Source organism: Asparagus officinalis, chromosome 7 (genome assembly GCF_001876935.1).
Source record: "Asparagus officinalis chromosome 7, Aspof.V1, whole genome shotgun sequence".
Classification (NCBI taxonomy): Eukaryota; Viridiplantae; Streptophyta; class Magnoliopsida; order Asparagales; family Asparagaceae; genus Asparagus; species Asparagus officinalis.
Window position 1 is genome coordinate 50,611,986 of NC_033800.1, and position 17,318 is coordinate 50,629,303.

At 45.1% G+C, this 17,318-nt stretch overlaps 1 protein-coding gene across 1 annotated transcript; it reads right to left on the bottom strand.

Annotated features, from left to right (window-relative positions):
* On the bottom strand, nt 1,782-2,636 carry LOC109847124. The gene has a single exon (XM_020416370.1). The coding sequence runs from the start codon at nt 2,634-2,636 to the stop codon at nt 1,782-1,784; it is 855 nt and encodes a 284-aa protein (XP_020271959.1).

Consider the following 17,318-nt stretch of genomic DNA (forward strand, 5'->3'; position numbering starts at 1 on the left):
CCTGCGAGTGCGGCTCCGTGCACTCCCTCCCCAGCTGGTACCACAACCACCTGTGGTGTGCCCGGTTCTGACTCCTCGCCACCTTCCTGTGTTCCTGTAGCAGGTTGAGGAGAAAAATTCTCAATTGTGAAGACATTGCCTTCTCTCCTTGCATCTTTGCTTGGTACTAGGTTCCAATCCCATTGCTTGTCTTCTTGGAACACGACATCTCGTGTTACATGAATCTTCTTTGTTACCGGATTATACACGCGGTAGGCTTTGGAACCCTGTTGATATCCTAGCAACACCATGGGCATGCTTCGGTCTGCAAGCTTCTTGGGGAATGGACTCACTGTCTTGACATGGGTGAGGCAACCGAATAGTCTTAAGTGATGCACCTTGGGATTCCTTTGAAACCAAACTTTGTAGGGCATTTTCCCAACAACGCTTTTAGTTGGTGCACGATTCAATAGATAAACCGCCATGGTCACTGCCTCACCCCAGAAACAGCCAGGCATGTTCTTGCTCTTCAACAGGCTCCGTGCCATTGCCACCACTGTTTGATTTCTTCGCTCAACTACGCCGTTTTGCTAGGGCGAGTATGGTGTGGTGAGGAAATGCTTGATTCCATGCTTGTCACAAAAAACTTCAACCTCTTTTGACGTGAACTCACCCCCCTGTCAGTCAGGAGGGATTTGAGCTTCAATTCCACCTCCGTTTCAGCTGCCGTCTTGATTTTTTAAGGTCCTCCAGTGCCTCATCTTTTGTTTTTAGCAATGAGATCCACATATACCTGCTGAAATCATCAACTAATAGAAGAAAATATCTGTTACCTCATGCTGTTGGCGGTGAAATTGACCCACACAAGTCACCATGAGTCAGCTCTAGAGGTCTATTTGTTCGGTAGCTTGCTTCAAGAGGGAAAGGTGCACGGCGTTGTTTACCAACAAGGCAGCCATCACACACTTGATCAATGTGATCCAGGTGTGGCAACCCCACTACCATGGCTTTGTTAGCTAGATTTCGGAGTGCTTGGAAATTCAGGTGGCCATAGCGTGCATGCCATAACCAAGCATCTTCCTTTATGCTTGTCAGTAGGCGTACTGGTTCGACAATATTTAGATTAAGAATATAGAGTCGGTTTCTGGACCTCCTGGCCTTGGCTAGCAGCTTCTTGCTATGATCAAAGATGCATAGGTGATTGTCTTCGAGTACCACACGGCACCCGTTCTCCTCCAACTGGCCGAGACTGACAATGTTGCTCCGCAGTCGTGGTATGTAGTAGACGTCCGTAAGAATGCGGTGTTCATAATTTTTGCACTTGAAAAGAATGGTGCCACGTCCTTGGATCTCAACCATAGAGCCATCTCCAAACCTAACAGTGCCTCCCACAGACTTGTCCAACTCTGTGAACTTTTCCTTGTTTCCTGTCATGTGATTGCTTGCACCGGTATCTAGAAACCAAGAATCACTCACATACCTTGTTTCACCTCCCAAATCTGGAACCACACGTTCCTCATTGAGCATCACCTGGACGTTTGGCTCCTTGGTGGCTTGCACTAGTGCGCAGGTTTGTGCTACCAGCAAAGTTGGCTCATCGTCATCCTTCTCGGCTAAATGAACTCGTTCGTCTTTCTTCTTGAATCGGCATTCTGAGGCATAATGCCCCATGTAGTTGCAATTGTAGCATTTGATTTTCTTCTTGTAGTCTTGATCGGCATTCTGAGGCATAATGCCCCATGTAGTTGCAATTGTAGCATTTGATTTTCTTCTTGTAGTCTTGATCATCATCGTGACCTTCCTCAGCCCATGTAGTTGCAATTGTAGCATTTGATTTTCTTCTTGTAGTCTTGATCATCATCGTGACCTTCCTCAGTACGGCCATTGTCGTGGCCTTGCCCGCGCCCGCATCCCCGGTCATGCCAGTTGCCTTTGCCGCGCCCCTTGGACGTGCCCGAGTTGGAACCCTCACTGGATTCCTTCTCCTTTATGTTCCACTCCTTCCAGGTCAGTAGGACGTGCTCATTATCATCCCCGTCGCTGGCACGGACCCTCTCCTCGAAGGTCTTGAGACGACCAATCGCCTCCTCCACGGTCATCGTCGTTAGATCAACAAATTGCTCGATTGACGTAACAGTCGTTAGGAATTTGTTGGGGACGACACGAAGGAGCTTCTTCACGACGGTGCTTTCATCAAGTTTGTCGCCTAGACTAGCAATCTTGCTGACTATTGCAGTCAGCTTTTCGGCGAAATCATCTACTGCCTCCATCTCATTCATGCGGAGGATTTCAAACTCACTTCTGAGAGTTTGGAGCTTTGCCGCCTTGACGTGATCTGCACCTTCGTACATGGTCTTGAGCGTCTGCCAAGCCTTCTCCGCCGTCTCCTTCTCTGCTATTAGCAGCAGGCTTTTTTCGGGGATGGCTTCATAAATGGCAGCGAGCGCCATCTTGTCCTTCCTTGTCTCCACATCCGTTCCAGGCTCGATGGCATCCCAGACGCCTTGAGCTTGCAAGTAGACACGTATCTTGATAGCCCATACAGCATAGTTCATCTTGGTCAGCATTGGATAGTGAAGAGTTACGCCGGATAGTTTGTTAATCGGCGCGCCTGTGGTAGCAGCGTCATCACTGCCGGAGCTGCTGCTTCGTGGCATGATCTTTGGCATACAACCTCGCTCTGATACCAAATGTTGGACAAGGGACTCACTCAGACCTTCGTGGCATGATCTTTGGCATACAACCTCGCTCTGATACCAAATGTTGGACAAGGGACTCACTCAGACTCTCTCACACACTCAGTTGTGTTGGACAAGGGACTCACTCAGACTCTCTCACACACTCAGTTGGAACTACAAGAAAACTCACTGTAAACAAGAAAAGAATAAGATTGTCTCTCAATCTTCGTTGCTACAAGTGTTTGCTTTGAAGCTCTGTTTTTTATTGAGTACTGATGGTCCCCTTTTTATACATATCAAAGTGCAAACCTGTTTGCCTATTTATTTGCAACGTTATTCCTAAGGAATAGGTAAGCTTGAGAATAGGTAATCTAGAGAATAGGTCAAATAAATGACCAAATCAAAACAAATAACGTTAACAAGATTACTTGCAATAATCTCCCCCCTAATCTTGTTTTTCCCTTTTCTTCACAGTCTACAGTCCAATCTTGCTTCGCAACTCTATGAATTTCATACGACTGAGTGGCTTAGTTAAGATGTCAGCTAGCTGCTCTTCTGACGCGACATGCTCAACTCTGATTCTCCCGTTCTCCACGCTCTCTCGAATATAGTGATAACGGGTGTCGATATGTTTACTTCGGTCATGGTATACCGGATTCTTGCAAAGCAATAATATCTTTAGATAATTTCAATGTGGAGAGTTGCCCTTGGATTGATTCTCTACAACATTCTTTATTGATCTACACTTATATTCATCGAATGATAGATTGTTCAACAAAATGGCTATAAGATCTTTCTAATATTCTGAGCTTTAACTGTTGTGTTGGCTTCACTTTGAACTTTTTTTTACAGCATATTCAAGTCGGGTAGAATTGAGAGTTAGGACTAGCTAGAACTAGGTGTTGCTTATTGTGGAGAGTCAGGTTAGATGACCGGTTCTGGGAGATTCCAGAGTACTATCTTGTAAGCCTACTAAATCAGATTTTTGATTCAGGAGAACTCTTTGCATAGTGAGGAAACTCCTTCACGAGAAAAAAAAGAGTAGATATAGAATTATTATCCAAATCACTATAAACTCTTGTGTGTTCCTGATTGGTTGTCATTTGTTTTGATTATAGTTAATCACTTTCATTATATATTTTCCGCTGCATATTCTGTGTTTTTGGCGAATAACTTTGGCAATCCTATTCACCTCCTCTCTACACTTGCATCTGAGATCCAACACCACATGTCGCTGCAAGTATCATCTATGTGGTTTACCTCCGCGACGTCGATCTTAGTTTCGGTTCGAAGATGGGGAGATTAATTAGTTTTCTCGTTGCGGTTTATTGAGTTAATGAGAGGACTTCTTCTTTGTTTGGGCGACTGATGCGTGTGGACGTGGTGATTTTGTTAAGAATATATTAATGTGTCCTTCCTCAAACTGAGTCCTCGTTATTAACTGCACAACTAGTGGCTTCGAAAGTGTTATGTCTACAGGATGATCAGATCACCGTGAGCATGCATTGTCCAGGCCGGCCCTAGCCATCATCATTCGAAAACTGGTGTGTTTTATTTGCTTCGTCCTCGCCTAGGTGTTTGAGCTACACAATCTCTCCGTTATTGGATTTTTATTTTATTTGGATCTCTTTTTAGTTCCTTAACTCGGCTTTTCTTATCGGATCTCGAGTGACATCTCGATCCCTTGTCGTGTCACTCGTGTTATTGTCCATCTGCTCCATTGATCTTGATATATTATTCTAGCGACCTATATTCGTCGTCTTTGGTTACTTTCTCATGCATGTTGAAGTAGGGAAAATTAAATGTTGAGGTGAACTGTGAGAGACGGCCGGGGTTAATTAGTTTGACAATACAAACATGCATTAATGAAAGATTAATACTGATATTTTCCATGAGTTTAATGTTCGTACATGTGGGAACAAAATTTTTAATGAAAGACCTTTGACTAAGAAACTAGTGGGATGTGATTAATATCTAGGAGTAATTTTCAAATTAGTATATATTAATTAATTAGTCAATGTAGTAAGACCGAAACAGATGGATACTGAAACTAGTCAACAAGTATATAAAATAAAATTTTCACTATACTGATATCAAATATGCTGCCATCCCATTTTCACCGGTGAATAACAAGATATTATCATTGGATCAGGATCCTTTCCGATTAAGTAGTAACTGATATTAAGTAGTAACTGAAGAGTCTCCAATTCCTTCAACTATTGTCGTATGTTCTGCATTCAAGAAATGAGATTAGGCTGCAAGCTAGATAAAACTAGTATGGTCTCAAAAAAAATCATTATCACAACAGTGAAATCCTGCATGGCCTAATCTCATCCAATGAATTCAGAATATTTTACACTAATTAGAGAACTTGGAGATTCTCCAATTGTCATCTAATTGAAAAGGATCCGAATTCAGATTGGGTCAAAACTTGATTGAGTCTGGCTAACATTATTAGCATTGATAGGATACTTTATTTTGACCCATGGTCTGTTTAGCTGCTTTAGCATCGATAAAATTTAATAAATAGTATTCAAAAAGTCTAAAATTAGGAATTGGAATCTTGTCGGACTCTATGTAGGCGTCAAAAATTGCCTATAGGTCCCCGAATACAGCTCAAGACAAAGAGAAGACGATGAACGTTATTATCCGAGTCGAAGAGGATTATCCGACGCCGACAAGCGCATGAAGCAAATCGGCGAACCGTTGATGACACGACAACGAACCACCACAACAGCAAACGCCAAGTGGCTCGCACGCGTCAATCAACTCAAAGCGTCCAAACGCGCCCAACAGTCAGTTAGCACACGCGTATCATTCAACTCGCGTGCGTCAATCAGTTCGCGTACGTCTATCAGCTCGCGCACGTCGTTCAATACGCGCGCATCATTCAGCTCACGCGCATCGGTCAATACACGCGCACCAATCAACATGCAGGCATCAATCAACGTGCGTCAATCAACTCGCGCGGAGCGTACAAGTCAACACGACGGGCGAGTAAACAAAACGGGGCCGCGCGGGTCGGATGCATCCGACCCGTGCAAGCGCGGGTCGGATCGTGCTGCCCCGCGCCCCTTCACGCAGATTTGACCCGAAAACGCGTTTTTGGCGGTTTCGACGGGTTTTCACGAGATCTTTTCAGTTTCAGAGGTTTCTAACTGCCTAAATTCTATCTCTAAACATGGTTAATCAGTTATTAACTGAAGATAAGGAGGAATCAATCATTCTTATCCTAAAACCCGCATCCGGAGCCCTATAAATACAAGTCTAGGGCCTCCTTTCAGCGGGGATGAGTTAATTATCAAGACGAGGAGGTGCTGCCGAGTTGGAGAGCAAGGGAGCACGAATTTTAGTAAGGGTTATCGAGATCCCGGTGAATCCCCGCATAAAGAAGGAGCAATTCGAAGGATCTGAAGCATGTTCCTGTCCGTTCCTCGAGATTAGGCTTGGTCTTAATCTCGAGAAGAGCTACTGATTTCGCTTGGTCGATTTCAGCGCTTTAAGCAAATACCTCCTTGGTGAGGTAGGAGCTCTGTCGAATTTTTAGCAACCGGATCTGATCAAAGGTGGTCCACGGATAAACACCGGCACTGGCGAAGACACCCACACAAGCAGGAGACGATAAACGGACTCCCTGCGTTTGTTTTGACGAGAGTTGTAATTTCTGTTTTCATTGTGTAAAAGTCTTATAAAAAGACGATCTTTTTATTTTCATTGTAACGGTTGAAGTTGTAATGAATACAGCAATTTTCGATGTAAACAAACTGACAACCATAGTGGGAGCTAACGGTCTCGCTGCCGAGGCCGTCGTGTCGCAACCGACGATTAAGATCCCAGTTGAAGAGGTGGTCGAATACGAGTTCGACCAACAGAAGTATGAAGAATACCTCTGATCCTCCTCCTACAAATCCTCCGCTTCTCGCAAGCACAGGAAGATCAACGCCCCCGTTACTGTGGTAGCTGAACCTTACAGCGCCCTTCCGGCCTCCAACGAGTCCGGATCTGCAGATCTGAACTCCTCCTCAATCAAGGAGTTGAGTACAGAAGGCGCGCCCACTTTATTGAAGAGAGCTTGCCAAAGGTAGCGCCAACGCATTGCGCGCCAACTCCTTAGGGCTTTGGAGTTAATTGACGGGATCCGTTACGAGGCGGATCTGAAAATTAGGCAACGCCAAACGCCCCAACAGCGGAAAAATACCCTCTCCTCCAATAGTGAATGGATACAAGTCAAAAGGACCCGTTCAACTCTTGAAGAGCGGATCAAAAAGCGTCTCGCACTGCTTGTGCACGCGCAAATTCTTACGCAAGAGGCCAAAAGGTTGCAGAGGGAAGTAGTGGAAAAGAAGCCACAAAAACTAAACAAGTTTTGGAGGGCCAAGTTTCAAGAGCGCGCCGAAAGATCGAAAAAACAGGTACTCAAATCCGACCCGTCAAAACGCGGGTCATCTCGGGAATCCGACCCGCCAATTGTTAGGATTACTCGAATCAGACCCGCCAATTCGGCACGGTCACTCGAATCAGACCGCCAATTCGTAGGCTCACTCTTGAATCCGACCCGTCAGTGTGCGGTCACTCGAATCCGACCACGGCCAATTCGCAGGTCACCCAGATCCCGACCCTCCAAGCTGGCGTGTCACCCAAATCGACCTCCAAAGCCGCGGGGTCCTCAAATGCCGACCCTCGACCCGCGGGGTCACCTAATTGACCCGCTGCAGTTAAGGCAGAAGAGTTATGCCCTGTTTGTCTATCCCTTTGAGTTTCCGGCATCTCCGGTGGGCCCCGCGACAGCTGTAGCGTTCAAAAGACTACTAATAGATTCCAAACATAGGGGGGAAGTCACTCGAAAAATCACAAGCAATTGTGCCTCATCGTTTTGGAAATCCAAGACATGTGATGAACTGTCTCGCCAGCGACAGCCTTTGCATGTCTCGCCACGAGGACGCTTTGCTGTTCTCGCCAGCGAGCACAGACTTGTGCTATCTCACCAGCGAGCGTATTTTACTGTCTCGCAGGCGCTGCACAGTGTCTGAAGATGGGTCAAAAAACCAACCTCGATACTGCCCTAACACGTGCTCCTTAACCATGGCGACGGTAGTGGGAACACGTTTGGGGGCGAAAATCACGTGAAATAACACCAATCATACGGAGTTTGAAACGGTGGGAGACAGTAAAAAAAAAGCTGCCAGATATGTCACTTCGAGACAGGCATTTTTCTGTCTCGCGGGCCGAGGCACAGCAAACACTGTCTGGCCTAGCGAGACGTAACACTGTCTCGCGGCACATAATCGGTGTTGTTTTGTATTGAGTTTTGTGCAGTTATTTACCCCTGGGGAGGTATAAATACCCCCCTGGAGGGTCATCTTCTGACGAGGAGTCGAGCATATTTTCGGCAATCCCAGGAGCAGAGGAGAGCAGATTTGAGTTTTCGTGACAACTCTTGTGAAATTGCGCTTTGAACTTGCATTTTAAGAAGAAACGACACTGTCTCGCAGGCGCTGCACAGTGTCTGAAGATGGGTCAAAAAACCAACCTCGATACTGCCCTAACACGTGCTCCTTAACCATGGCGACGGTAGTGGGAACACGTTTGGGGGCGAAAATCACGTGAAATAACACCAATCATACGGAGTTTGAAACGGTGGGAGACAGTAAAAAAAAAGCTGCCAGATATGTCACTTCGAGACAGGCATTTTTCTGTCTCGCGGGCCGAGGCACAGCAAACACTGTCTGGCCTAGCGAGACGTAACACTGTCTCGCGGCACATAATCGGTGTTGTTTTGTATTGAGTTTTGTGCAGTTATTTACCCCTGGGGAGGTATAAATACCCCCCTGGAGGGTCATCTTCTGACGAGGAGTCGAGCATATTTTCGGCAATCCCAGGAGCAGAGGAGAGCAGATTTGAGTTTTCGTGACAACTCTTGTGAAATTGCGCTTTGAACTTGCATTTTAAGAAGAAACGACTACCTTACTTTGATAAGATATCGTTTCAAGTTCTCACTTCGATAAACGAAGTCAGAATCAGTAAACCCCTTCACGATCTGTGATTCGGCTGTCCACGAACCAAAGTGTTCCCGGCACAGGCAAAGTCCCACAAAACAGGATTCGATAAACGACTTCTGTGTTAGTTTCTCAAGAGTTGTAATTTTCTAATTTTTTCATTGTAATTCGTTGTAAACGACCAAAGTTCAATAGAATTATCAATGGAAGCAACTTTTGATGCAAACAAACTGGCGACCACAGTGGGAGCCAGCGGCCTCGCTGCCGAGGCCGCGGTGTCGCAACCGATAAAGATCGTTGTCAATGAAGAGATCGAATACGAGTTCGATCAGGCGAAGTTTGAGGAGTATTTGTCGTCCTCATCTGCGAAATCTTCCTCGTCTCGCAAATATAGGAAGATTTCGTCTTCCAAAAAAACTTTCAAGTCTGCAATTTCAACGGAGGCCGCAGGCAAAGATTCTTGCCCGATCGTCGCTAAGGAATCTGCCTGCAACATCCCTGCTCAAAACGACTCTACACCCATTACGGAGTCGTTGATCAATAGCTCACCGGTGCTGACGAAGAGAGCTCGTCAGAGACAGCGCCAGCGCCGTGCTCGTCAATTGGCTAAGGCCATGCAACAAACCGACGTGGTCCATTACTATGCAGACCTAGAGTCGAGGAAACAGAAAATGAATCAGTTGCCTCAATGGCAAAATAATCACATTTCTGCACAGCTTACGACGGAGGAGTGGACTCTCGTCAAAAGGGCTTGCTCAACCCTTAAGGAACGGATACAAAAGCGTCAGGCGAAGGCCGCCCGTGCTCGCGCTCTTCGTCAACAAGCACAAGGAATCAAGAAGGAGACATTGTCTGAAAAGCCACCGAAGAACCGTAGAGTTTGGATGCCGAAGACGCCGCAAACATCTGTTCCAGGCCCATCTACTGCATCACCAGTGAAACCCTGGGTTAGCCCAAATTTATCCAAATTCAAGATCACTATGGCGGATCGCCTCGGTCCTTCGGCTGACGATCGAGGCAAAGCCCCAGTCAAAGAAGATTCAAGCCCAGCAAATAAACCCATAGTGGTTTCATATACAGGGGGTCGTAAACACCCTCCTGTTAGAATTGTACCAGTCCAGAACGAGAGAATACCAGTTCATTCTCGTTTAGGACCTATAAATACTCCACTCCCGCAAATGGGTGGATTCAAAAATTCAACTTTGGATCGCTCAGAGGCGACGACCAGTCGTCCTGCGCATGTTAACAAAGTTCAAAGGCAAAAGATAGGTTGCTCAAATCACAATAATGATGAGCTGTACTATCAGAAGAATGACTCAAGAAAGAGGATTGTCCGAGAAGATGAGTCCCATTGCGCATGCGAGAGGCTCATTAAGGCAGTATTGACGGAATGCGGTTGCTCTAAAAATAATTCAACAAGAGTCTCCGTATTTCAAAGATTGTCCAATGAAGCGTCAAGACCCAAAATGAGGCGTTTCAATAAGAAAAAACCTGTAATCTGACAAGATGAGTTCCCTGAGGTCACTATCAACATGACCAACAAAGGAAAGCAAAAGTCAGTTAACCACGACCCTGATTTCTCTCCAGGAGGGAGAGTTGAGTGGGGTCTTTCTCAAAGAATGTCGCGATTACAAAGAAGAGCCAACCTACGTCGAGATTACAAGAGAATGCACGAGGGGTTATCTTCAGACGAAGAATTGTCAGACACTTGTTCGGCTGTAGCTTCAGAAAGTACAGCATCCAGCGTAGGGCGAGTCAGAGAATCATTCGCAATCACGCCGGATCAACTGGCTCACATACTGTAGGAAGCGTTGGCTAAACAACGCGAGGAAATTAGAGCTGAGTTCAAGACCGAGATGGAGCTGACTATGCAACAGATGCGAGATTTGTAGGTTCAGCAACACCAACCGGAATCGAGCTAGAAAGCGGAGTCCAGCCGACGTAACGAAGAAGATGAGACTACCTTCGACGATCCTCCTCCAGATAAAGACAATTCCGGAAGCGGCCCGGCCAAGTCATCTACTCAGCCTCCACAGATCTACTTGAAAAAGAGTGAAGAAGAGGACAAGAAGATGCACGATCTTGAAAGTAAAGTTAATGCTTTGATGACTGCCCAAGAAGTGAAGAAAACGAGCATTCCATACCCGTATCCGAGGGAGTGGGACCTGATTCCTTACCCCCCAAATTTTAATTTGATTAACTTTACTCCTTTTGATGGCAGGGGTTCACCCACTCAGCACTTGATCTATTTCAAGTCGCATCTCGGCGCAATATCCGGGAATGAAGCCCTGATGGTCCGGTCATTCGTAGGAACCCTTCGCGGGCCTGCCTTCGATTGGTACCGACGCCTTAAACCTGGGAGCATCACTAGCTGGGAAGATATGGAAGGACTGTTCATCACCAATTTCTTCGACGACGACACGGAGGTCTCTATTAGCACATTGTTGGATGAGAAGCAGATAAATGGGGAGTCGGTTGATGTTTTTGTCAAACGGTTCCAGAACAAAACAGTAAACTGTCGCGATCCACTCATAGAAGAGTTCATCCTACAGACTTGTCACAACAATTTGTCATTGGATGTGTTAGAGGTAATGGGGGTTGTACCCTCTAAAACTTGGAAGGAGTTAAAGGTGAGGGGTGAACAGGCTGAACGCTTTCTCAAGAGAAAGAATTTGGAGAGAGGTCTACCGCCAGCTAATAATCAAAAGCCCTCGAGGCAGAGGAAGAGGGTCTGTAGCCGCTGTGGACGCACATCAGACGTCACAACAGCCACCGCAACAACCGCAACAATCATCCTTCCAGTTGGCGCCAAACCAGAATCAACAGCCTTCGAAGCAGTTTAAGAATTCTGAGCCCAGATTCCCAAAGGAATACTCTTTCAAAGATGATGAAGTTCCAGTCATCTTCAAATACTTGTTGGAGAATAACAAGATCAAGCTTCCACCGGTCACAAACCAAGAAGAAGCAACGAAGACCAATGACCCGAAGTATTGTGCCTATCACAGGAGGGTCCACCATCCCACTAAGGCTTGTTATGTCTTGAAAGACAAAATACAGACCTTAATCGATGTTGGCATCGTGACGCTGAAGCCAAAAGAGAAGAAAGTAGGCGCAAACGCGGTCTCTATTAGTTTCAGATCAGTTCCTTTGTCCTGGTTTCAAGCCGAGCCAGTATCAAAGGTCAAGATGCAAACTATCAACGACGGTCCTGGTTTCAAGCCGAGCCAGTATCAAAGGTCAAGATGCAAACTATCAACGACGACCCTCATGGACATCGCCAGAAGGGGCTTGTATCTCACACAACCCCAACGGCGAAATCCTTTGGGTTCATCCGGATTTGCTTGAAGATGAGCAATGGACGACATCCACGTCGAAGAAGAAAGTGAAAGGCAAAGGAAAAGAAAAAACTTGTTACGGAGCCTCAGCAATTCCTGAGAAGGATGATGAAGAAATCTCAGCTTTACCACTTTCTGATGAAGAGCAGGAAGTTTTTGCTACAAGAAGTCGGAATGAGTACCATTATAAATATCCTGAAACCTCTGACCCAAATGCTAAAACTCTTACGGAGTTGGGGGTAGTTATAACTCCACCAGTAGCAGCCGAAAAACCTCAGAAAGTTGTTAAGCAAAAGGAGAAAGAACCTCAACACAAAGAGGTTCAAATTCCGAAGAAGTCTCGTTTTAGTCGACCGATTGGAAGAGACAAGCCGGAAAGCTCAAACGCTCCATACCGTTTCGACGTCATGGCTCAGTTAGCTAATATCCCAGCAAGGATCACGCTATACGAGTTGTTACGCCTCTCGAAAGAAACCAGAGAAGCTTTACAAGAAGCTTTGGCCGATTCTGAGGTATTCCTCACTCAGATCAAGCCAACTCCTGAAAAGCCAGAGTCATCAGTGCAGCATTGCAATCTGGCAGCCACCAAATTTCCTTGCATCGCTTTCACCAAAGAAGATATGCAAGTCAGGAATTCGAAGCATGATAGGCCTCTATATTTTACTGGATATATTGGCTCTAGCGTTGTCAACCGGATCCAAATCGATCCGGGTTTCGCTGTTAGCATCATGCCACTTCGGTTGATGTATCACCTCAGAATCCCCGCCAGCAAGTTAGCCTCCACAGGAACGGTTATCTATGGGTTCAATACTAGCGGGTCAAGACCGTTAGGAAAAATCCGGGTGAAGTGTCAACTCAGAGATTTGAAGTCTAAAGTCACCTGCTATGTGATCGATGCGGAGACTTCTTATAATTTACTGTTAGGTCGTCCATGGATCCACGATAATCTTATAGTTCCCTCCACCCTCTATCAGTGTTTGAATTATGTCGACACTAATGAGGAGGTCAAGACGGTAGTCGCGGATAAGCAACCATTTAAGGGGTTAGAAAATTACTTTACTGACTCCCTTCTTTATGGTGCTGAGTCCGATACTGAACCATCGTCCCATGGTACGGACAGCGGAGAAGAAGCTGATACCGAAGTCAGGCTCGATTATAGTGAAGGTCTTGTACTAAATGACATTGAACCTCTTGTAATCGATCTTGATGGTGATGAATCGTCGGACGAAAGTTGTAACTGGCAACTTGCCGATGAAATAATAAATGATGATTTAGAGTATTCGCCTTGTCTTGATAATGTAATGCAGGAATTGTATGACGATCCTAGTCTACACATGCCGCTTCGCTCGTCTTGCACGACGATAAAATATCTTTAAAATCTAGTCGGAACAACTGTGATTCTACCCGCAAAGACAGGGGGTGAAAAAGAAATAATCTTTGGAAAAGGGAATCCATCCCCAACTCCTGATCTTTTCTTGGACACCAATTCGGATGAAGAAAAACCCGGGCGACATTTCTCTCGGTATAGTTCACAAGCGAATGGTTATATGACAAAACAGGGTTATGACCTCTCACTCGGTGAAGGTCTTTATTTTGGTCAAGGTATTAGGGTTCTACCCCGTCCTGCCTATGTACCAAAAGGAAAACCAGATAACTATTACAGTCGTAATAGGGGTCTGAGTTATGCTTCATCATCCGATGACGATTATGGCCAACAGATCATTAACCAATTAATAGATAGGAGCGGACATTCATCCGATACTTCAAATTGGGATTCTGATGTGAGCATTAGAGAAAAGTTCAAAACTCTCATGTCAAACATGGTAACGGTTGACCCATCTACAACAGAAGAAGACAATTAGTTACCCACTTGGGAAGATCCTTGGATACATTACATGAATATCCAATACGGTGATCGATTTGAGCAAAGAGAACCTCCTACAGAAGATAAAGTGGTCCAAGTTAATATAGGTGACGAAGCTAATCCGAAACATATATTTATTAGCGGTGATCTCCCACCAGATGAAAAAGAGGAATTAATCGCCCTCGTTAAAGAGTATATCGACGTTTTCGCCTGGAATTACGAAGATATGCCTGGACTCGACCCAAATGTAGCAATGCACAGCCTTAACATTAAACCGGATGTTAAACCTGTCAAACAACAACAAAGACGGTTTCGTCCGCAAATTATAGAGGCAATAGATACCGAAGTTAAGAAACTGATTGATTCGGGTTTTGTCAGAGAAGAACAACATCCTGAATGGTTGGCCAATATTGTTCCAGTCCTTAAAAAGAATGGAAAAATCAGGATCTGTATCGACTTTAGAGATCTGAATACGGCCTGCCCCAAAGACCGGACGTCATTATCGACAACACATGCGGGTTTGAAAGAATGTCGTTCATGGATGGATTTTCTGGGTATAATCAAATCAAGATGCACCCGGATGATGAAAAGCATACGGCATTCAGAACACCCCTGGGTGTCTTTTGTTATACTGTTATGCCATTCGGTTTGAAGAATGCCGGTGCTACATACCAACGAGCAATGACGAAGATCTTTCAAGAGCACCCCCGGAAGACCGTCGAATGTTACGTTGATGACCTGGTCGTTAAGAGTCGTGATAAAAACGACCACATTAACGATCTGAAGACAATGTTCGAGCTTATGAAAACTCATCAGCTAAAAATGAGCCCGACTAAATCCTTTCTTGGAATGTCGCCACAAAAGGAATTCATATTGATCCTGATAAAGTGAAGGCGATACATGAATTACAACCACCGAGGAATCTTAAAGAACTCAGGGGGTTGCAAGGTCGATTGGCATATATCCGTCGGTTTATATCAAATCTGTCTGGAAAATGCCAACCGTTCTCTAAACTTGCGAAGAAAGGCATGTCGTACGTTTGGGATGAAGCATGCCAAAAGGCATTCGAGGATATTAAGAAATATCTGGCGAATCCACCTATTCTCGTTGCACCGAAATCGGGCAAACCGTTTCTGATTTATGTCAAAGCGACGAGCCATTCGTTAAGTGCATTACTTGCACAAGACAACGATAACGGTCACGAACAAGCTGTGTATTATCTGAGTCGTACATTGGTAGGAGCTGAGTCTCGTTACCCGATGATTGAGAAAGAATGCATTGCCTTAGTATTCACGATTCAGAAAATGCGACATTATTTAGTTGGACAGACAATCTATGTCATTTCCAACATAAATCCCGTCCGAGTATTCATGACCCAACCGGCTTCCATGAATTGGCGTTTAGCCAGGTGGGCTTTACTCTTATCGCAATATGACTTGTACTTCAAGCAACAAAAATCAGTTAAAGGACGTGCTATTTGCGATCTTCTGGCGGAAAACCCTACGAAGGATGTAGTCAAATTGTACGACGATCTGCCAGATAAAACTCACGAAGTTAATACCACCTCATATCAACAAGTGTGGAAATTGTACTTCGATGGGGCTTCCCGATCAACCAATATAGCGAGCGCACCCGGATGTTCTAAAATCTCCTCAGGAGTGGGGGTCGTTTTGGTTACCCCGGGAAAGCATGTCTTACCTAGAGCATACTCGTTGATCGAACCATGTTCTAATAACGTAGGCGAGTACAATGCATTGATAATTGGACTCAATTTTGCCAAAGAGCTGGGGGTCGAATACCTTGAAGCTTTTGGAGATTCTCAACTGGTAGTTAATCAGATTCGAGGAGAGTATGAAGTCAGAAATCAAGACCTGATTCCATACCACCAGGTGGCCATCGAGATGGCAAGCTCGTTTGAAGAATTTTTCATCGAGTACGTTCCGCGTCTCCAAAATGCATACGCAGACGCATTGGCAGCATTGTCAGTATCCTTGGCTCAACCTCCCGAAACAGAGCAATTGATTACAGTGAGGACTCACCAGCTTATTGTTCTAATCTATGATTCGAATGCTAAAGAGGCATACTCAACAGGAGTTGAACCCGAAGTTCGAGATTGGCGTTTTCCTATTATCGACTACGTCCTACATGATATACTGCCTGAAGATGTAAAAGAAAGGGAATCGATTCGGCGAAGAGCACCGAGATTCTACTACAACGCCACAGCGCAAACGTTGTATCGACGATCATACAATGGTCTTTTACTCCGTTGTCTATCAGGCAAAGAAGCAGAACAAGCACTCAAAGAGGCGCATGAGGGGACGTACGGTGCACATCAACCCGGTCCGAAACTCTGTGACCAACTTAGGAGAATTGGATATTATTGGCCGACTATGGTAAAGGATGCGGTTGACTACGCCCGACGATGTCAAGCGTGTCAATTACATGCAAATTATATGCACATACCTCCTGAACATCTACATCCTTCGGCGACATCGTGGCCGTTCGAGACATGGGGAATGGATATCGTGGGTCCTATTTTTCCGCCTTCGGTCAAAGGGGACCGTTTTATTCTAGCAATCACCGATTACTTCTCGAAATGGGCAGAAGCAGTTCCACTCCGAGAGGTGAAGACGAGTGATGTGATCAAATTTATCAAACACCATATCATATATCGATACGGTGTTCCGAGGCGAATAGTGCACGATAATGGACCTCAATTCGTCAGCAACGCGTTTATCAAGTTCTGTAGTAAATTCGGGATTAAAGACGTTTCATCGACTGCTTATAATCCTACAGCTAACGGATTGGCCGAAGCTTTTAACAAGACTATCATCAAAATTCTGGCAAAATTGGTGAAAACCAATAAACGAGATTGGGACGACAAACTCGGTACAGCTAACGGATTGGCCGAAGCTTTTAACAAGACTATCATCAAAATTCTGGCAAAATTGGTGAAAACCAATAAACAAGATTGGGATGACAAACTCGGGAAGTGCAGATTCCTTCTCTCCGTATCGCTCTCGTAATGGGAATGACGACGGAAGAACATCATCAGAAACGCCTCGAGGAATTAGAGATGTTAGATGAGAAACGCTTGGAAGCTCAACAACAGATCGAGTTTTATCAAGCTAGAATTTCCCGGGCTTTTGACAAAAAGGTCCGACAATGAAGTTTTAAAGAAGGAGATTTGGTCCTCGCCGTCCGAAGACCTATGATTCTCACTTCTAAGAAGAAAGGCAAATTTGAACCTAAATGGGAAGGACCGTTCGTGATAGAGACAGTCTATTCAAACGGTGCTTACCGCCAAATGATGCCAATAAATGGGAAGTTCCTGAAAAAGTATTATCCATAATACGTTCAGAATAACCTATGTAAAACGGAAAGTTCCTAGAGAATCCTGTATAGGATATTTCAGGATAACCCGATATCAGTTGATTATTCTAAATGAAGACTGATCATGTGAATA